This window comes from Pochonia chlamydosporia, chromosome 3, assembly GCF_001653235.2.
Source record: "Pochonia chlamydosporia 170 chromosome 3, whole genome shotgun sequence".
In the NCBI taxonomy this organism is placed as follows: Eukaryota; Fungi; Ascomycota; class Sordariomycetes; order Hypocreales; family Clavicipitaceae; genus Pochonia; species Pochonia chlamydosporia.
In genome coordinates this window covers 4,777,820-4,798,098 of record NC_035792.1, presented here as the reverse complement: position 1 = coordinate 4,798,098, position 20,279 = coordinate 4,777,820, and the positions used below count along the sequence as shown (strand labels likewise).

Below are 20,279 nucleotides of genomic sequence, written 5' to 3'. Positions count from 1 at the left end.
TGTCATTTTTCGAGATTGCATCGAGTTGCGATTGACCAGCTCAAGTGAGGGTTTTCTCTGAGCTGAGCAGCCTTGATTCTTTCGCACATCTGTCCGTTTGTAACGAGCGGCCATATTCTCCCATGCGATCATAATTGAGATGAATGTGCAATAAACCTTGCATAGCATGATCACACTTCAAGGACGACGCTGTTAGCTAAGGTCTCTAACATGCAGCAATGGCTCGATTTTAAATCTTTATCTACACAGTAACACTTGTTACATGTTCTGGACCTAAAAATGGCCCCCATCCTTGAATCTCATGACTATTTGCTAGAGTAGATTGCAGGGTAACACATCATGGTCCGCTTCTAATCCTGAGAAAATCTTGGCAACACTAACTATTTGACATAGCTACAAGACTTTAAACTTGACAAATCTCTATTGATTGACCGAGATACCGCGTAGGTAGTGGAAAACGGACTGTCATCATCCTGTTCGTTGTCTGTACAGGGTAGGGTATCGAGCGAAATGGAGACTGAACTGCTTCTGCTTATCTGATAAGGATATGCATTCAACTTAGGCCCAGTATTTCCCGGCTGGGCCAATCAAGACAGAGGTAAGACCGCCCACGGCTGAGCTCCAGCAGGCTGGCAGCATTGACCCCAGGTTCAAATCCTCGATGGCGACCACCTGAGCATTTGAGCCGCCATTTGCGTCCATGAGCGTCCCGCTGGTCGGCCAAATCCAGATCCAAACCAAACCAAACCAAACCAAACCAAACCAAACTTCCTCCCTGCTTCACCTCCCTCCGCGTCCACACTGCATGTCTCTACTCGCACAATCGATGACGTGACCCCAAAATGGCCTAGAACTGCAATTTATTAACCGAGCTCTCCTGTTGTCCATTTCCCATTGCCTCGTCCTGTCCTTCGCACCGGTCCCCGCCAAGCGGACTTTTTGTCGTCGCCACTAGCTGCCGTCGCGATCACGGCCGCAACTTCGACGCAACACATTACCCGGCAATAGCAATACCGTTACTGCAGCAAACCTTTGACGGGCATCTATACCATGAAGACATCGTCTAAACCGGCGGCTGCAGAAGCGTCATCGCATAGACGGTCGCAGCCTGTCCGACAGGCTCGAACCAATCCTCCTCGAAGTTTGGCCAACGCTGGTCGATCCGACAATGCCAGAAACACTGTCAATGGCAGACCTTTGGGCAATCAGCCTATAGAAATATTCCCCGCAATCACTCATTTCGCCGACACAATCTCTGCGCTGCCCAAGGAGCTCGTACGACATTTCACGCTGCTCAAGGAGGTCGACGCCAAGATTTTTGCTCCCGAAGAACAGCTCTTCAAGCTGGTCGCTGCCATCTCCAACTCGTCCTTACACGAATCCCGACCCAACAATGACGCTTCGAGCACTGCGCCCCCCGCTTCGGCGCCCATGAGCACGCAGAATAGCTCTAGTGGAACAGTGTTGAATCCTCCCCGTGCCTCGTCAGCCCCTTCACTGGACGCGCCGACCAGCGTCTTCGATCCGTCCAACATTCCCCGCCGACAACTCTTCCGACAGACCGCATTCAAGATTCAGGAGATGCTAGTTTCAATAGAAGAGAAAAACCACGTGCTCTCCACGGCGAACGAAGCTTTACAACGACAGCTGGCCCGTGTCGAAGACGTGTGGCCGTATTTAGAAAACGAATTCAGCGACGAGGCGAAATGGGGTAGCACTACACACTGGGCATATCCCGAGAATCGGAGCGGCGGCAAAGTGTCCCACGCAGAGAGAGCTCGTCGGGACGGTGCTGCAGCAATTTCAGCCGCGGCACAGGCACTTGCAGACGAGGCAGCAGCTAGAAGCGATGCCCGCAAGCAAGCTGTGCAAGCCAAGAAGAGTCTGAAGAACCAACACCAGGATTCGGATGCCGACGACCTCGATGGCCGCCACAAGGAACCGGGCAAGAAGACGGGCAAGTCCCGGAAGATAGCCGCCGTTACCGCCGACCCAAACAATGTAGGACTGGGCATTTCAGCAACAACTGCGAATGGCAACCCTCCACAAAAGAGAAGAAAAGTAGAAAAGACTGCCAATGGAGCTGCTCCCCCTGCTGGAGGTGCTATGAGCACTGTGTTTGGTAGCACTGCTCCAAAGCCCAAAACAGGGAGTCCCAGGGGAACTCCAGCGCCAGACGGGCCTAAGAAGCGAAAGGCTCTGCCAACTGGGAGTGGACAGTCAAAGAAGAAGTACGTATCCCAAAAACCCTCCCCCATTTTGCTGTCGGAATTGGCTGCTATAGACTTGGGACCATGGTTTCGTTGTGACCGCGATACTAGGGACCTTGTTGCTAACGCCGCAATTCAGGAATGGCATGTCACCATCCATTACGTCTTCTCCCGTCATGGGAACATTCCCAGATCCAAAAGCACCGGCTCGGGCATCCCCGGCGCCTACTACGAGCGCACCTCGTCCGGCGTCATCTCGTGCCCGACAAAACTCAATACAGTCTAATGCAGAAAATGGAAAAGCTCGACCGGCCTCCTCTGCCGCAAACAAGCCCAATGTCAATGGCCAGGGCACACCCGAAATGGCTTCTGTGGCAGCATTCCCGCGAGTGTTGCCAGACACAAAACCAGCCAAGGAAGCAAATCCTCCCATAAAGACTGAACCCGTCAAGAAGGAGAACGACCGACCTGAGAGCGCAAACGCCGCAGCTACTACTTCGAAGAAGGATTCAAAGCCGGACGATTCTGATAAGAAGAGTGACTCGGCTCCGCCCCAGACGGCTCCCACGACTGTAACCACAAAGAGCGGGAGGGCAAGCAAACCATCAACACCGGCCCTTGCCACGTTTCAAGAAGCCGCACGTTCACGGCCATCACGGAACGCAGAGACCGACACCAAGAAGGGTGGTCATAAGAAGAGAGGGTCTGTGGCACAAGCTCTCATCCTACAAGCAGCTGCCGCCGCCGACACGGATGCGAGCAGCAGCATGCAAGGAGATGAAGACGACGGCGAGATTGATGCCGACGAACCGACGTACTGTTACTGTAATAGCGTAAGTTACGGAGAGATGGTTGCTTGTGATGCGGATGACTGTAAGCGCGAATGGTTCCATCTGGCCTGTGTTGGACTCAAGGTTGCACCAGGGTCAAAGAGTAAGTTGCCACAATTGTTTTGTTTTTCGCTTGTGATGTTGCTAATGCGGCTTGTAGCAAAATGGTATTGCGAAGACTGCAAGGAACGGCTCAAGATGGGAAGTAAAAAATCCGGAGGACGCTAGTATTCGAGTCCATCGATTTGGAGTAGCTAGTTAAAGTCGACTTCGACATGACATGGTGCTGAGGGGGACCAGTCTTGTATACCACTTGTTTTTTAATGGTGAAGGCGTTGGGAGCTTTAGTTTGGCGGAAACACATAGGGCCGGGGCGTTGTATATTGCACGGTGGTGAATGGGTACTGGATAGGGGTTCGTGGAGTGGTAATTATGATAAATGGATGTGCTTGTCGGGGTGATTACTGTATCTAGAGCGTGACTGTTTCAACAGTGAGTATGGACATAACAATTGCATGAATACGAAATGATTATGGCTCAGGAGTATTGGCTGCTTCTATTCTGGATACCTTCATTGACTAAGTGGTGTCCTATCTCAGGATTGTAACCTCAGCCGGCTTGGTAGTGACCAGGACATTAAACGATCAAGACTCACAATGACGGCAATGTCACTAAATTCAAGCAAGGTTGTGTACATATAGAAAATACGCTATGTCCGCTTCACCAACAAAGAAAATATCCCTACGCAAAGAACAGGGTATAAATACACCTTGACAACCCATATTCTATCTGCAACTCGCCTCTTGCGCCATGTACACGGAACAATGTAGAGCAGAGCAGACCTAAACTACTCAACCAAGCGTCGATTCTTGCTCTTGGCCAGGGTGCTCGTCTCGTCTCTCTCCTTCTGCTTCTGCCTCCACTGCCACTCCAGCATAACCCAAATGAAGTGCTGGAGATCAAAGTCAGGCCACAAACACTCAATGAAGATGATTTGCGTGTCCTGATGGCACTGCCAGAGCATAAAGTCGCTGAGTCGCGTGACGCCGCTAGTCCGCACGAAGAGTTCCAGCGGCGGGTCGGCAGCCGTGTACATGTGGTCGTTGAGGGTGTCCGTGGTGATGGACTCCGGGCTGGGGAGGTTGGCCGCGGAGGAGGAGGAGCGGGCGCGGACACTGGGCTCCGGCGAGTCGGGGGGCAGGGTGGTTGACGACGAGTCGCCGGGGTCTTCGTTGTCGTCGACGAATTTGGCTTCTTCAGGAGCGACGTCGTCGTCGGGTATGGTGGGGAGGGGTTCTTTGCCGTCGAGCTGGGTGGATAGAATCTTTTGGCGGATGCGTGAGGGTGAGAAGGGGGCGTTTTTGGGCGGCGGAGGGTTGAGGAAGTCTTGAACGGTGGTGCGGATGGCGGTGGTGATTTCCGCGCGGGATGTGTAGGGGAAGCAGATGTTGAGGACGGTCCTGCACAACTGTTAGCTTGCGTATTGCTTTCTTTTATCTTCTCGGGGAGTATTACTTGTTGTTGTGCTTGGTCCTCGCGACGGCCTTGTCGACAACCCGGAGGACGTCCTCGCGAATCATCTCGCGCTGACCGAGGACACGCACACAAGCACCGTATCGGTCTAGGATGTCGCCATATGTAGTAAGTTGCTCCAACTTGACCTTGGCTAGTTGCATGAGCCCTTCTACTTCGTGCTTCGGCCGGTTGTAGTTCTCCACGCTAAAGGCATACACGGTGATGACTTTGACGCCGCACTTGTAGCAAATTTCCATAATCTGAAGAGACTATTAGCCGCGGGTTTCGTCACCGGAACATGCTGGTTGAGGAAAGCCTTACCCTGGCGAGAGCTTCGAATCCGCGATGATGCCCCTCAATCGTTTCCATCCTGTGGCTCTTGGCGTAGCGTCTATTTCCATCCATTTCAAAGGCCACATGTTGCGGGACCGGGCCCTGGCGCAGGGCCCCGATCAGAAGCTCACGGAGGCGATTCAGGGCCCATTCTCCGGGAGGTGACTCGAGAATCAGCCGGCGCAGTAGGGAGACGGCGTCCGACATGTCTGTTCGGGTGCTGGGGCGAAAACGTGAGAGTCGAGGTGTGCAATTGGAGTTTGGACGAAGGTAGCACCAATCGTGGCTGGAGGGACAAATGTAAGAAAATAAAAAAGGGATAGCTACGATATGGAGTAGTGACAGAAGTATTGAAATTAAGGAAAAAGGACTAGGAAAAGGAAACCTTAGAAACGGCCACGCAACATGATCGCTGGGCAAAGGAAGAAAAACAATGACAGCTCCTGATGCGTAGCACCGTGGAGTTTGGTTGATGCAGGTTGGTGAGAAACGAATGCTGGTGTGGCGGAGTTTTTGGGACGCGGAGGATCTTTGCTTTCTGATTTGATTTGATGGCGTGGCTGAATGAGCTGGAGGCTGAAGGTTCAAGTTGACATGGACAAGGAGACGTTGCCCATCTCAGTAATAAAGGCACTAGCTTGGTGGTGATGGAGTTGTGCGAAGAAAAATGTCTGGTCCAAGCTGGCTTGGCTGGCGGGCCGGAGATCAATCCAACAGGGGTGTAGTGGCTGTAGAATTCGGTTTCTTGGATGTATTTTGAAGCTGGATGGACATGGAGGGATGGAAGCGATGGAATCGGGGTGTTTTGCTTTCAATGTTAGGTTGTGCATGAGCTGGGCAGTACAAGGACATACTACACTTGACTTAGGCACCGTCATTTTCAGCACGTCAAATATCTATCTCCAACTTGTTTGTGCTCAAATGCCAACATTCAAGAACCAGGCTTGAGAACATGTGGCATCGCGGCTCAAAAATGGTGGTCTCGTCGTGGCCACTCATGGACCAAGTTTGAAGAGATGTGGCAACAAGGCGCATCAGCCTCAGCAGCCAAGTGCCTGAGTTCCAGCACATGAGAGCGCCATGGCCAACAGTTGAGGGCAAATGGGTCAACTGGAGATGGCACGAGGTACGTGTGCGAGGTGTCGAGTCAGACCAGATGTCAAGCATTGATTAATTGATGCTGGTTCTATTGATCTCACTGATAATGCCTTGTCTGGTCTGGTCGACAATGGCTGTGCTGCAACTCCCGCCACAGTCGTCGTCGACATATCCATCGCCCAGCTTCATGCGCCGCATCATCATTCCCTCACAAGTGTGGCAGGCCAAGACGCAATTACGCAACGACTTTGGAAGCCAAGGGACATTGTGTTTATGTTGAGACCGAAATAGTAGCAATGGCGCACTGGTATCCGTCCCCACGGTGTCAAGTCAAGTCAAGTCAAACCTTCTGGTACCAGTATCAATGCCATCCAATGTTATTTTTGGCCCGAGATTGCCGATCACATGTTTTGGCTGTTAAGGGACAAAGCAAAGGGACGAGATCTGGTAAACGGCGCCCCGACCAGGTGTTCCAAACACCTCGACATTTGTTTCATTTGCACCACAGAACTACAGGCCCTTCCAACCTGGGTCGGCACTGAGACATGGAAACTCTTCAACTCACATTTGATTGCTCGCCTGGTTAGGTATCCCGAAGATAGTGTTGGACGCCATCGAAGCCATGTAAAACGGCCAGATACCTTGAGTGTCGATCCCAGATGTGCCGTAGACGACGTCACTGCGCATGGAAGTGATTCAAAGTGCATTTCTGCCAGGGCCCGTTGTTGTTTCATTGGAAGCCATGTTCGTCGTCCTCCACTGCGCGACTTTATTCTGCCGCCAGCTTGTAACTTGGCCTTTTAAGTTACCTATTCCCGTTTAAGGTGGCCCTCCCTAGCCGTAGGCCATCTGTGAGTTTGTCGTTATCTCCTATGGTAGGACCGATTTGCTTGCAGTCAAGTCGATTTGAAGGTGTGGTGGGGGGTCTCAGATGGCGCAGGCGAGGAGACCAGGCTGTGGAAACTTGTTCGCCTTGGCCGTGAGTCAAGTCTACCAGATGTTTCGTGGGCCGTGTAAAGAGATGCAAAACATCAAATGTCAAAGGACCTGGACCTGGACCTGGCGCAATGACATGACAGTTGAGGTCAACGACTGACTCCGATAAGAATCGTTGGCCTCGATCTCTCAATTGTCAATGTCAATCTAATTGCAAAAATATCACCAATTGATAAATGAATGCGACGATGCCCCGCCATCAGAAAATGCCCCACGTCCAACCAAGCCATCTTCCAACAACCTTGGAAGGCAAGCAAAGAGATACAAGCGACCGCAAGTTCCAAGGTGGACTTGACAAGCTTGCTGTCGATGCAGCCCAAATTTAGCTCTGAGCGGGAGCTTTCTTAGTGGCGCCTGGTCGGACAACTCCTCCGGAATCTGAGTGCCATCACACCATCACAAACAAGTCCTTCAGTGTGGCAACGGGAGCTTTTTTGTCCGCTGGCAACTCTTTTCCACGCGAGCCATATTCTCCCATCTCGTCTGGACACCGATTTTTGTAGTCCCGCGAGTTTTGGGTCCTCTTTCCTTGACCTGACTCCTGCCAACGTCGACTCTGTTTGTCCGTTTCCCGTTTCCAATTGTGGTGACGTGCTTGACTGCTCTTCCGCAGAGCCCGGACCATCATGGTCGTCTTTGACGGTCACGAATACCTCACTGAGGAGGAGAGGCGCCTTAAAGAAGATCGCGAGCGAACCAAATACTGGAAGAAATGGGGTCCATATGTTGCCGAACGACAGTGGGCTACAGGTTCGCATTTCCTGTGCGCAAAGCTTCACGATGGAGACAAGACGCTGACAAGCTTCCAGTGCGAGAGGATTACAGCGCTGATGGTGATGCCTGGAGTCGTACGCATATTTTCGACCCAATAGTCTTCTTAAACGGTCCTCCTAACACTTTCCTTAGATTTCCCGCATGAACATGCGCGATCTCGAGCCTTCAGATGGGGTGAAGATGGTATTGCCGGCGTTTCCGATACCCACGGCCTCCAGAATATTGCATTCAGCTTTTGGAACGAGGAAGAGTACGCGCTTTTGCATGAAGTTCCTTTGCACGTTGCATTATCTAACAATGAGCACAGTGATTTCTTAAAGGAGCGACTGTTCGGTTTATCGAACCCTCAAGGAAACCATGGCGAGAGTGTCAAGGAAGCCCACTTCCACGTAGATAATACTCCTGTAAGTGCCCCTTCATTCTCCTGCATCTGCCACAATGCAGATAGATGCTAATATGTATGCTACAGACAGTAAGACACCCATGAAGCTACATCCTATCCCAAGACTAACAAGGCAGCACTCCTACATGAAATTTCTGTACAAGTACCCGCAGAAAAAGTTCCCGTACGAAGATTTGATAAAAGAGAATGCGCGCAGAGGCAAAGAAGACAAAGAATATCAAATTATAGATACCGGAGTTTTTGACGAAAATCGGTACTGGGACATCTTCATCGAGACTGCCAAGGAAACCGACGACGAGTTGCTATTCCGAGTCACGGCGTGGAATCGAGGTCCCGACCCAGCACCTCTGCACATCATTCCGCACGTGTGGTTTCGCAACACGTGGAGCTGGGGACGCGAGTCTGAGGATAAGAAGCCGGCCATTTCTGTCAAGTCAGAGCTATCTGCCAAGTCAAAACACTATAGCCTTGGCGAACGATACGTCCACTACTCGCCGTCTCCGGGCGTGGGATCGAGTGGGGAAGATGTGATGCCTCGGTGGATGTTTACGGAAAATGATACCAACTATGAGCTCTTGTATGAACAGGAGAACAAGCAACCTTATGTCAAGGACGCATTCCACAGATACATTGTGGATGGAGAGAAGGCAGCCATTAACCCGAGAAATACTGGCACCAAATCAGCCGCCTGGTTCAACTTCAATGAGGATGGCGGCGTAAACCCTGGGGAATGTGCAGGTAAGTCACCAGCTATCTCGCTATTACTGTAGCACAGGCTGACAACACTTCCGGCAGTTGTGCGTTTCCGCTTTAGCAAAGAAAACTTGACATACCTTGATGAAGAAGTATTCGATGATATTATTGAGAAACGGCGAGAAGAGGCGGATGAGTTTTATTACAGATTAAGCCCTCTTCCCATGACGGACGATTTGCGAAATGTTCAGAGACAGGCCTTTTCCGGAATGATGTGGACGAAGCAGCACTACCATTTCATTTGGGATCAATGGGCGAAAGGCGATCCTTCAACACCACCACCACCCCCAGATCGAATGGGTGTCCGAAACTCACAATGGAAACACATGCATTGTGACGATATTCTGTCGATGCCTGATTCTTGGGAGTATCCATTCTTTGCCGCGTGGGACAGTGCATTCCATTGTATACCATTGGCCATGATTGATCCCGATTTTGCCAAAAAGCAGCTTGATTTATTTACGCGAGAGTGGTATTGTCATCCAAATGGACAGCTCCCAGCGTAAGTCTTCCCACCCACTATCGTCACGATTTGGCACGATTTGCTAACCCTGTGGCAGCTACGAATGGAACTTTGGTGATGTGAACCCGCCAGTGCACGCCTGGGCAACTTTCAGAACCTTCAAAATCGAGAGGAAAATGTACGGGCGCCAAGACCTTGACTTTTTGGAGAGAGTGTTTCAGAAACTGTTGCTCAACTTTACCTGGTGGGTGAATCGCAAGGACGCGGACGGCAAGAACATTTTTGAAGGAGGCTTCCTCGGCCTTGACAACATTGGCTTATTCAATCGATCCGAGCCTTTGCCCACGGGCGGTGTCTTGGAGCAAGCCGACAGCACTGGATGGATGGCGTTTTACTGCTTGTCGATGCTCAATATCGCGCTTGAGCTGGCCAAACACCGCCGCATATACGAGGACATTGCCTCAAAGTTCTTTGAGCACTTCATCTTCATTAGCGATGCCATGACTTTCAGAACCGGCCACAAGGATGAAAAGTCTCTTTGGAACGAGGAAGACGGTTTCTATTATGATGCCATCTCGTGGGGCGGCCCGTGGATCCAGCAGCTTCCTGTTCGCTCTCTCGTCGGCCTTATCCCGCTGTACGCAACCGCCACTCTGGAACCTGAGCTCCTGAATAAGCTCCCGTCGTTCCGTAAGCGAGTTGAATGGTTCGTCCAACATAGGGAGGACTTGGCCGAAAGAAACATGGCAAGCATCCGGAAGAGGGGCAAAGGTGACAGACTGCTTCTCTCGATTGTCAGCAAAGACAGGCTGGAGAAGATCCTGAAGCGCATGCTTGACGAAGACGAGTTCTTTAGCGACCATGGAATTCGGTCTCTGTCCAAATTCCACAAGGAGAACCCCTTTGCCATGGAAGTCAATGGCCAGCAGTTCAAGGTTGGCTACGTCCCCGGCGACTCTGATAGTGGCTTATTCGGGGGCAACAGTAACTGGAGAGGCCCAATCTGGCTCTGCGTGAACTTTTTGCTGGTGGAGTCACTCCAGCGCTTCTATCTCTTTTACGGACCCGAGTTCCAGGTAGAGTGCCCAACTGGAAGTGGCGACTACATGCATCTGGGCAAAGTAGCAGAAGAGATACAGCACCGTCTCCAGCATCTCTTTGCCCGCACCGACGACGGAAGACGCAGCATCAACGCTGGCAACGACCGTCTGGACTTTGACGAACACTGGAAGGATTACCTCTGGTTCTATGAATTCTTTGACGGTGATAGCGGCCGTGGTTTAGGCGCCACCCATCAGTGCGGCTGGACAGGTCTCATTGCCAGAATGATTCACGACACTGGGTAAGTTCCGCTCTAATGCCGGGCTTGTAACAGAGCTTGTCACAAATCCGTTCTTCCCTCAAAGCACGAGCTAACAATTACAGCACAAATTGCCGTCTCCCTCAAACCCCACGGACACCCTCCGTGGCAATGGCCCATTACTTTGATGACATGTTCCAGCGCAGCCTTGATCTCGGCACGCCGCGATCCCCGGGCATGCGGAGGATCCGTCGCTCGTCTACAGCCCGATCAATCGGCGCGAGGAGCGACTTTGACACGTCCGTTAATGGCGTGGATGATGACACTCACTCAGTTAGTAATTCGGTGTTTCACGATGATCCGGACAAGGTTAAGGAGAAGGAAGAGGCGGATTCACATTTGCATCGGTACATCTCGGATCAGTTGGAGAGGTACAAGGATGAGACTTTGAATGGCGGGCATGCAGATGAGTATGAGACTACGGCTTGAAAGAACGTACATAGTAAATGAATGAATGGTGTTGCTCGCCTGAGTTGATACGTGGTGAATGGATGCTGAGATTGTGTGAGAAATGGGAGGCTCTTATCTATATTGTGTGTCTGGTTCGGATACCGACTTCACGACTGATAGTTCTGGGATGGGTCATGTTGCTTGTGCATAATTCTGTTCTGGACATGCAGGGCGCCAACTAATATCGGCTGGAGACAGGCACGGCAGCGAGATATGTACCCGAGATGCCTACATAATATTGATGCAATTCCAATTGTGATATTGGCAGCAAGCACTCGTAATGCCTGGTATGTGGACAAACCGCCATATGAGTTCATAGTGGTAAACGAGCCACATCGAAACTCACTCTAACAAAAGGGACCAAAACACAAATCACACGGACAAGCAACTAGTGTAAATATTCTATTCACCTCACTTCACTCCCGGAACCACCTGCCAACTACTTCAGCAGGTTCTCTTCCTTTCCTTCCCCTTCGTACATCCCGAGTATACATGGTTGATTGTTTAGTGTCTTTCGACAATAAAACGAGGGGACGTCGAAAACAAAGGAAAACAAAAACTAATATGCTAGCGTGTTGTATTAAATTTACAGAGTATCGGTAAGGAGCTTGTTCATCTTGGCGATGCGCGAAGACACGCTCAGGTCGATGGTGCGGTCGCCGACCTCGACGACAAGGCCGCCGATGATGTCTGAGTTGACTTCGTTGGTCACCTTGAGCTTCTTGCCTTGGCCGACGTACTGGGACTTGGAGACGGCGGTTTCCAGGCGGGAGAGGGTCTTGTTGTCAAGGGGCTGTAGGCGATAGGTGTTAGCATTCGATTTATTCTCTCTCTTGTTTTTGGTTCATGTATTGCCGTGAGTGTAGGGTCCATACCTGGGCACTGGTGACCTTGAGCTCAACCTCTCCACGGGCGGCGCTCATAATGGCACCAAACTTCTCGCAAACGCCCTTGAGGAGATTCAGGCGGTTGTTCTCGGCGAGGGTAGCGAGGAAGTTCTTGACGGTCTCGCCACCAGCACCAGCCTGCTTGGCCAGCTCAGCGACAATGGCAGACTTGTCCTGGGGGGTAAGGGTAGGGGCGGACAGAATCTCGGCCAGCTTGGCGTCCTTCTCGACAATGGCGTTCAGGGCGCTGAGGGCCTTGGCGGTGGGATCGAGGCTGGAGGATTTGGCGGCGGCAGTGTACTAATTGACGCAAGGTGGGTTAGTCTTGATGCTCATGTCCGTGGTATTTCGCACCGGGAGGTAAACAGCCTCAATTGATGGCCACGCAGTGCCAAACACCGTCCAATTGAGTATATTACACCGATACGTTGGCGGATTCGTGCATACCAGAGCAGAAGCATAGGTGCCGTCGAGACCAAACACAGCAATCGGGGGCTGGCTATCGGCAGCCGTGGCAGCAGCAAAAGACCGCACAGGAGCCGCACGCAGCGTCACGGCTCGCTGGGGGGCAGCGACGCGGGCGGCACGGAGGACTTGTCGAGAGAACATGGCGAGGATTTCCTTCCGTAGAGGCGGGAGGGAGAGCGGTATGTTGAGAGGGCGGGAATTCGACGGTTGGTGATGTCGGCGTTCGTGGAGCTGCCGGTTTTCGTGATGAGGTTCTTCGGTGTCGGCAATTTTGGAACTTGGTGCCTGATGGCGTGAGGCATCCACCACAGCCGTCTCCTGGTGGGAGGGATGCAGCCCACTTTTATTTACCACTTCGTCGCAGGTGGCAGCAATTCTAGGCCGGCTATTCCCGTACATCAAACTAGCACCCAATCTGGTGACAAAACAAACTGAGAATAAAAGGACCAAAGCATCCTCATATTCATGCTTGTGTTATTAATTTGTGCTCTGATTGTCTATGCCTCTCATGCGAAACCTTATGCGCATTGCTACCGAAAGCACTCGAAGAGCCCAGGCTAAAAACTAGTCCTTTCATCCCATATCCCGTCCATGCTAAAACCAATACCAATATTCCCAAACGCCGCAATGTCTGATACTTAGTACAAGAATAACCCATCCGTCACCCCGACCCAGTTCTTAGTCACTCTTGAGCATGCTGTCAACGAGATCGCCCAGCGGACCCCAGTAATCTCTACCGCTAGCAAGGCTGTGCTCATCGATGAAGAGCACATATTGCTTGAAGCTAGTGTTCAAGTGCGGCTCCAGGCCGAGTTCTCGAATCACGGGGTAGTGGTGGCAGTAGATGTGTGCGTATACTCGGTACATGCGCTTGAAGATTTGGCGCACCAAGGCGGGAAATGACTTTGGGAACGGGACGCCTGAGCAACACAGTTAGATCATGCTGGTGTTCTGATACAAAAAGGTTGGGGGGATCGTACCAATCTTGCTTGGAAGAACGGATTCATTGTCAATGTTGGCCTGCACCCAAGCCATGAGCTGCTCAATATACGCCGGGGCAGGCATCTTTGTCGGCCGCTTGTAGTTTTCGTTGTCTTGCCAGAGATATTCGAATCTAACAAGTTAGCGCCTACTCTGCATTCAGAAATCCTATCGGGAATCGTACTCGTCTGTTGCCTTCATTTCAGGGCATGACTGCGGGGAGCAAAACTCGGTAATAGCTCCATAGAGCAAGTTGATCTGGTTGTAGAAATCGACCACTGCAGACTTTAGCACACAGAAACGTTACGCAGCCTTGCCTGAATCAGGTAGTTCACCCACTGTTCACTGCCAACCACTCGTTTTCGTCCTCGCCTTCGGGCAGCTTCACCACCTTTCGCAAACTGCCACCTCCCAGGGTGACTTCAGCATACTGTCGGAGTTGGTAGCTGGTGGCGCCGCCTTTGCCCACGCGAGGGCGGAACTGATTCTTAGCCCGCTGGTTACTGTCCATGGTGTGGATGTTAGCAATCAACATGTTTTCGGTGGCAGGAATCGTCGGAGAGTCGGGGTCGTCCTCATGGACGGAGATGATGGTGTTGCCCATCCGCGACATGGTCGTGACGGATTTTGGGCTCAGATAACGAAAAGCAGCGGTCGCCATTGTGATTCTGATGTAGGATTGTGTTTGTATGGAGGAAGGACTAACACGGTGGTCAGAAACTGAGCCATGGCAGCGGTGCTCAGCGTCGTCGTGATTAAAGAAATGCTTCGAGTCTGGCATTCCAGCGGTTAGCGGGGCAATGGCATCAAATGACCAAGTCGGAAACACAGAATCGATAGCTCTCCTTGCATGGTCGCTGCGGAATAGTCATGGAGTGACGCTCACCTGTGTCTCTCTGGTGGTAATAGTGCACTGTATTCCTGAACGGCAATCAAAACACTTGGTGCGAATGTTTGATGCAAAGAGATAATGCTGAGGTTGTTGAAGGGCGGTGATGCAATGTTTACACGCTTCCTGATTGGGCCTCGTTGCCATGGACTGCGTGCAGTGGTCAAAGGGCACCAAACTCACAAGTGCTCGCTGTTTGCCCCACCATGTGGTCCTAAGGTGCGACAGTCGGAAAAGGTCAACCAACATCAGGACACAAGTATCATCAACAGTACTGTATATTAAAAAAAAAAAAAAGTCAATTTAAAAAAACCATGAGAATTGACTCTCTACTGTCTTCTCTTTGTGGTTAACAATGTGTCTCTAAACTGATGTTTAACCAAATCAGCCATTCTTATTCGCCCTTCAACGAGCTGAACATGACCAAATCAGCCCCTGTTCTCCCAAACCTCATCTTCACTTTGCAATCAAAATGTCACAGATGACGATCCGACATGGACAATCAAGGCGACCCGCCTCCATTTGAGTATCAACATCTCCCTGGCCAAAGCCATATCCGCCTCCTCGAAAGACTAGACAAAGCTTCAGATGGCACCCTGAGATTCGCCATCAAGCTGCGGGAAATTGACCAGGGACCGGAATTTCATTGCATCTCATACACCTGGGGCAATCCATTCGCACACGGAAACCAATTTCGCGAGCATTTCGACTCTGTTGCGCCCCAGTATGCTTGGTCAAATAAAATTCCGATTCTCGTCAACGACAGGCTACTGTACATTCACAAGAATCTCCACGATGCGCTGAGCTTATTGCCACAAGATGCCTACGTTGAGTACATGAATCGTCCTATGGACGGCAGAAATGGCCAATCGTACCTTCACGTTGCTGCGTGTAATGGTCGAACCGAACACGTCAAAGTCTGGCTGAGGTGCGGTGCCAATCCTCACAGGACGGACAATGATGGCCGAACTGCCCTGCATTATGCGGCGGACGAAGGACATGTTGACTGTGTTAAGACGCTACTATGCTACGATGCATTGAAAGATGCTCAAGATAATGACGGCGGCACTCCCCTTTCTCTCGCCATGGCCAAAGGACACGACAATGTAGTCGACATACTACAGACTTCATCGAGCTCGGAACTGGGAGAAAGAGATCCACCAATTCGACCCGATAAGCTCGTCTGGGCAGACGCAATCTGCATTAACCAAGCTGACGTTGAGGAAAAGTCCGCCCAAGTGAGCATGATGGACCGAATCTACTCAACAGCCACGTATGTAACCGCATGGCTTGGCCCGCACGACTCTCACTCTAGCCTTGGAATCCAGACCCTCAACACACTACACTCTCATCTCGCCCAGTTCCAAGATAGCAGAATTGAACCATTTAGCGGCCTTGATAAAGAAGAGTATACCAAATCCAACATCCCGGTGATATCATGGCCAGAATGGGTTGCTCTAGCCAGCATATATCAACGCCAATGGTTCAGCCGAGCCTGGATCGTCCAGGAGGCCATCCTACCAACAGTGCTTCTCATGTACCTTGGCTCGGACACCATATCCTGGGCACACCTGGGCGACGTATCGGCCACTCTTCGAAGAAACGAAGCAAAGCTCGGCACGGCGAGTTCCACCGCGTTTGTGCCTGAGCAGGACGCCGCGGTGCCAGTCGTCTGGAATATGGCCGAGGTTTCCAAGTGGCGGCAGACGAAGAGCAACGCCAACCGAACAGACATCAGCAATGCCCATGAATTTCGGGGACTATTCACGCTGCGAGAAATGGTGTATAATTTCTGGACATTTCTGGCTTCGGACTCGAGGGATAAAATCTTTGCGTTTTACGGGGTGCTCAACATGTTTTCCAGCACAAGATGGCAAGCGAATTACCGGCTATCATTGGCAAGTGTATACACATCCGCAGCAAGGGAGATTATCCGCGAAGAGGGAAATCTACAGACCCTCTCGGCATGTGTATACCCGTTAAAGAGGATAGGGAATCTGCCCACGTGGGTTCCGGACTTTAGTCTACCTGCCATCAATGGCATACCCAGCCAATTCTCTGCCGACGCTGGCCTCACGTACACTTCACCGGAAAACAACACGCCAGACTCAACCAAGCTTCATGTCCAAGGCACAAAAGTTGGCACCATATCCCGCGTATCCGGCCGTCGCGGCACGGGACCATCTGAAAAACTGCTCTTTGACAGCTCATGGCTCACCATGCTCCTGTCCCTCCGCGACAACGGCGGCTACGGCCCGAACCCAAACCTCTCTGAAATCCTGTGGCGAACTCTGTGCATGGACATGTCGTACGGAAGCCAATTCGACCCCGAAGCGTACGGTTCCCACGCTCCCGCCGACTTTGCCAGCCAGTTCCAGACATTCATGCTTCTCATCATTCTGTCTGAAGCGGATCGCCTGACCCTGCAGCACTTGGACCTCCCCATATCTACCAAGAACAGCGTCATATTCAGCGACACCCCATACGATGCAATGAGCACAGATCTCAGCTCTACCCTCGATGACATCGAGGCAATCACGTCTCATGACGGAGAAAACTGCTCTTTGCCGTCGCGACAAGAGATTCTGCATTATTGGAATCACTTCATCTTCTCGCTCGTTCGAACTACAAACGGGACGGAAGACGGGCCCAAGGACTTTTACCTGCCGCCGGGAGTGGAGCAGGGGACACACCGTCCCGTGGGAAATGGCTTCGTCAACATGAGTTCGCGGTTGGCGAGGCGCTGCTTTGGATTTAGCAGGGCGTTTGGGCTGGTGTACGGCGGGAGGCAGTTACTTACGGTTGATGACAAGTTTCTCGGCATGGGGGCACTGTCTGTACGGGAAGGGGATGAGGTTTGGGTGTTGTCAGGGTTGAATGCCCCTGCCGTGTTGAGGGTGTCAGATGCTGCTGGGCATGCTGGGGGGACATATGAATTTATTGGGTCGTGCTATGTTCATGGCTTGATGCACGGCGAGGTTGGCCGTGGCGGAGACGTGTCCCTGGTGGATATTGAGCTGGTATGAAAAGTTAGCTACTGTTACAATTCATGGACTCTGTGCGTAGCAATGGCATCTATTACATTAATCGTACACTCAACTCTGGCTTCACCACCGTCCTCCTCGATGGCCACGTCCGTGTCCACGCCCTCCTCTGCCTCTGCCACCACCACGACCGCCTCCCCTACCCCTTCTGCCTCCATGGGCGTGAGGGCCTCGGTGACCTCCAAAGGATTCTGATGGAGGCGGGCCCAATTCTTGTCTTGCCAATCTTTCTTCCTCGCCCGCATCCCAGAGATGATTCAACTGGAGGAGGTTGCAAAACTCCGTAGTTGACGGATTTGTGTACTCCTTTGGCTGTTCATTCACGATTTCTGGAGTATCAGGAACATGCGGACATGCCGTGCGGTCAAAGTTGTGGGGGACGTCAAGTTTTCCCTTTTTGACAATGTTCTCTTCTACCCAGACACGCTCGGCCTCTATGAGAGGGAGATAGTGCTCCTCCCCGAGATCCGGAGGAGGTTGTGCCGTCTTGTCCCCAATACAGAGAGTGTTGTGGAAAACCCGCGTGATGGCGAGCCACTCAGGGTCGTATTGCAGCTGGTAACGAGGACCGGAAGGTTTGGCTGCATAAGTGACAAGATCGGTCGGGTTGAACGGTGTAATGTCGAGTAATTGGAGAAAGTGCCGCCCTGGAAGGCACTTATCCAACGCCAAAAAGCGAACCTCTTTGTTTGGGATGGTCGAGGGAACTGGTTGGCCGGGCGTGTTCTTTTGTCTTGGCTGTGGCTTTGCAAAGGAAGCCGGCAGCTGTGCCCGCAGTTCCTGGGAAACCTGGCTTGTCTCTTTGGTGTCAGCCTCCGCTACACGTTCTGCTTCCTGGCCGTCACCACCCTCAGCATCTTCATCTATGTCTAGATCAATCTCATCAGGGTTGGCGTCCTTTCCATTCTCTGTGGCCTTGCTGTCTTGGTGTGTATCCTCTGGCGTTACTGCCGAAGCCGAATCTTGATATTTCTTGAGAGCCGAAAATTTTACATGCATGTGCGCCGAGAACCAGTAGGGCGGCCTCAGCCGGTCCATGACATATTCGGCGGCAACGCTCCCCAATTGTCCACTCTGCGAGTCTCGGCGGAAATCTGGCTTCTTGCGGAAAAGCCACCCAGCATCACCATGATTTTCAATGTGCTTTGGCCAGTCATGGCTGATACCAATGTCGACTTGACTTTGAAGAAGAAGCAATTTTCGAACGTCCACCTCTCTGACATGGTAAAATGACTTGACATCATCATCGCTAAAGGGCAGCCGTTCATGATGTGGTTTCCGGTAGTCAAAACCTTTCCAAATTCCGGACATGCCTGCGATGCGGAGGGGTCCAAGACGAAGAACATTCGCCGCGCCCATGTAGTAAATGTTAGGCGCTACCCAACCGCCGTAGAAGAGCTCCCACAGATGGGAACTCGCCTCGTGATTGCCGCCAACGAAGATGGTGAGATATGGGGCAGTACGTGCGCCGGAGTAGTAGTCGGGGAAGTCGCCCAGACGGCGGTATTTCACCGGACAGGACATGAGAGTGAGGTCTGCAGCATTGCGTGTCGCCTGCAAGTAAAACATAAAAGTCAGACGGCTGCATCATTCGAAAGAAGTCAAGCGGCCTGTACGTACTTGGAAATCGCCTCCAATGATGAGCAGGTCTACGCCGTCCCAGCCGCGAACTTTGCAAGATTCTGCTACAGCAGCGTAGATGGCGTTGAGAGTTCCATGTCCCTGAATCAGTCATCAGTCAGCAGTCAGTCGTCCGTGGTGGATGGGGATGGATGTGACAAGAGAGTTCTTACGCATCCTTCCACGGCTACGCGGACGCCGTTGGCCTCTGTGATGTTGGGGGCCATGGCAGCCCGGATCAATTGGGCAGCACGTCTGGCGATGTTTGTTGGGTGGTTTGGTTTTGAAGAGTTCGGAGATGGTTGTGGACTTGTGGTGGTTTTGAGATGAGAGAGCGGCTGCTGTGGCTCAAAAGCCCAATTTGGAAAGAACCTTCTGCGCCACCAGCTTTCACTCACAAACTCACAATCTGATATATACACAACAACAACATTATTATTGAAGCCGGGGGCGATTCTCACAGACGACCAGTTATAACCTCTAGATAGTAACAGAAAAGAGATTTAAAGGACCAGACTGCTTTGGCTCTTATAGACTGGGACGCGCGCCGCAGATACTGATGTGTGGAAGCCAGCTAGTTCCTAAAAATGTTTGCGACATCCGCACATCCACCAGACATTTAAGAACTCAAGTCAGGAAAAGCTTCAACTATTCCTTGACAATTTCCATCGCCCACTAACTCCATCTGCTTATGAAATGTGAAGCCCCGTAAGTGACAGAAACGGGACCTCAGCATCAATTGCTAGAACAGCCAGTCGGCCAACACTGAAGGATGGTGGTCTTATGGTAAAATGCTGGAACAAAGTGCGTCCATACTGTGAGTGTAGTTCAGCTTTCAACTAGTATTGTGAGGCCGTGGTTCGAGCATTCTCTCCTTTTCCCTTCGACACGTACATGTGAATGTGTTGAAAAGCAGGTAAGACTCCTCATCCACAGCTTTCGTGGAGTTGCCAAGACACCTCTATTTTTTGACAACAGCCAAAATTAAAGCATTGTCTGCTTAGTAGATGCAGTATATGCCGACTAATTCGTCTTGAAAAGCCGCTGGTGCTTACGGACCCTTTTGAGCTTTTTTTTTTTTTTTTTTTTTTTTTTTTTTTTTTTTCACCATATACTGCACTAGCCATTTATAGGGCCAATTTGTATCACAAAAGCAAAACCACCACATTAATCGCTACATCCATACCGACGAGACTTTATTTGGC

General features: G+C 51.4%; 7 protein-coding genes across 7 annotated transcripts; 3 read left to right on the top strand and 4 right to left on the bottom strand.

The window, feature by feature from the left end:
* Window positions 1-1,050: 1,050 nt before the first annotated feature.
* VFPPC_05260 (PHD finger domain-containing protein (Ing1)) lies at window positions 1,051-3,268 on the top strand (the record flags this gene model as incomplete). The annotated part of the gene is made up of 3 exons (XM_018284486.1): window positions 1,051-2,231; window positions 2,350-3,143; window positions 3,201-3,268. 3 exons carry the CDS (start codon window positions 1,051-1,053, stop codon window positions 3,266-3,268), a joined length of 2,043 nt encoding a protein of 680 aa, XP_018145997.1.
* A 619-nt stretch (window positions 3,269-3,887) lies between these two features.
* VFPPC_13797 (dehydrodolichyl diphosphate synthase) lies at window positions 3,888-5,095 on the bottom strand (the record flags this gene model as incomplete). Its single annotated transcript, XM_018291569.1, has 3 exons — window positions 3,888-4,500; window positions 4,556-4,815; window positions 4,877-5,095. 3 exons carry the CDS (start codon window positions 5,093-5,095, stop codon window positions 3,888-3,890), a joined length of 1,092 nt encoding a protein of 363 aa, XP_018145996.1.
* Window positions 5,096-7,608: 2,513 nt separating this feature from the next.
* On the top strand, window positions 7,609-11,164 carry VFPPC_05259 (cytoplasmic protein; the record flags this gene model as incomplete). Its single annotated transcript, XM_022428442.1, has 8 exons — window positions 7,609-7,732; window positions 7,792-7,830; window positions 7,889-8,006; window positions 8,064-8,160; window positions 8,234-8,897; window positions 8,955-9,414; window positions 9,473-10,717; window positions 10,801-11,164. 8 exons carry the CDS (start codon window positions 7,609-7,611, stop codon window positions 11,162-11,164), a joined length of 3,111 nt encoding a protein of 1,036 aa, XP_022284525.1.
* A 607-nt stretch (window positions 11,165-11,771) lies between these two features.
* VFPPC_05258 (ATP synthase subunit 5) lies at window positions 11,772-12,681 on the bottom strand (the record flags this gene model as incomplete). Its single annotated transcript, XM_018284484.1, has 3 exons — window positions 11,772-11,978; window positions 12,061-12,372; window positions 12,520-12,681. The coding sequence occupies 3 exons, from the start codon at window positions 12,679-12,681 to the stop codon at window positions 11,772-11,774; spliced, it is 681 nt and encodes a 226-aa protein (XP_018145994.1).
* A 537-nt stretch (window positions 12,682-13,218) lies between these two features.
* On the bottom strand, window positions 13,219-14,182 carry VFPPC_15921 (maintenance of ploidy protein mob1; the record flags this gene model as incomplete). The annotated part of the gene is made up of 4 exons (XM_018293674.1): window positions 13,219-13,460; window positions 13,521-13,654; window positions 13,706-13,799; window positions 13,861-14,182. 4 exons carry the CDS (start codon window positions 14,180-14,182, stop codon window positions 13,219-13,221), a joined length of 792 nt encoding a protein of 263 aa, XP_018145993.1.
* A 722-nt stretch (window positions 14,183-14,904) lies between these two features.
* VFPPC_05256 (ankyrin and HET domain-containing protein) lies at window positions 14,905-17,436 on the top strand (the record flags this gene model as incomplete). Its single annotated transcript, XM_018284483.1, has 1 exon — window positions 14,905-17,436. The coding sequence occupies one exon, from the start codon at window positions 14,905-14,907 to the stop codon at window positions 17,434-17,436; it is 2,532 nt and encodes an 843-aa protein (XP_018145992.1).
* Window positions 17,437-17,517: 81 nt separating this feature from the next.
* On the bottom strand, window positions 17,518-19,301 carry VFPPC_05255 (lariat debranching enzyme; the record flags this gene model as incomplete). The annotated part of the gene is made up of 3 exons (XM_018284482.1): window positions 17,518-19,008; window positions 19,075-19,176; window positions 19,248-19,301. 3 exons carry the CDS (start codon window positions 19,299-19,301, stop codon window positions 17,518-17,520), a joined length of 1,647 nt encoding a protein of 548 aa, XP_018145991.1.
* Between the last annotated feature and the right edge of the window lie 978 nt (window positions 19,302-20,279).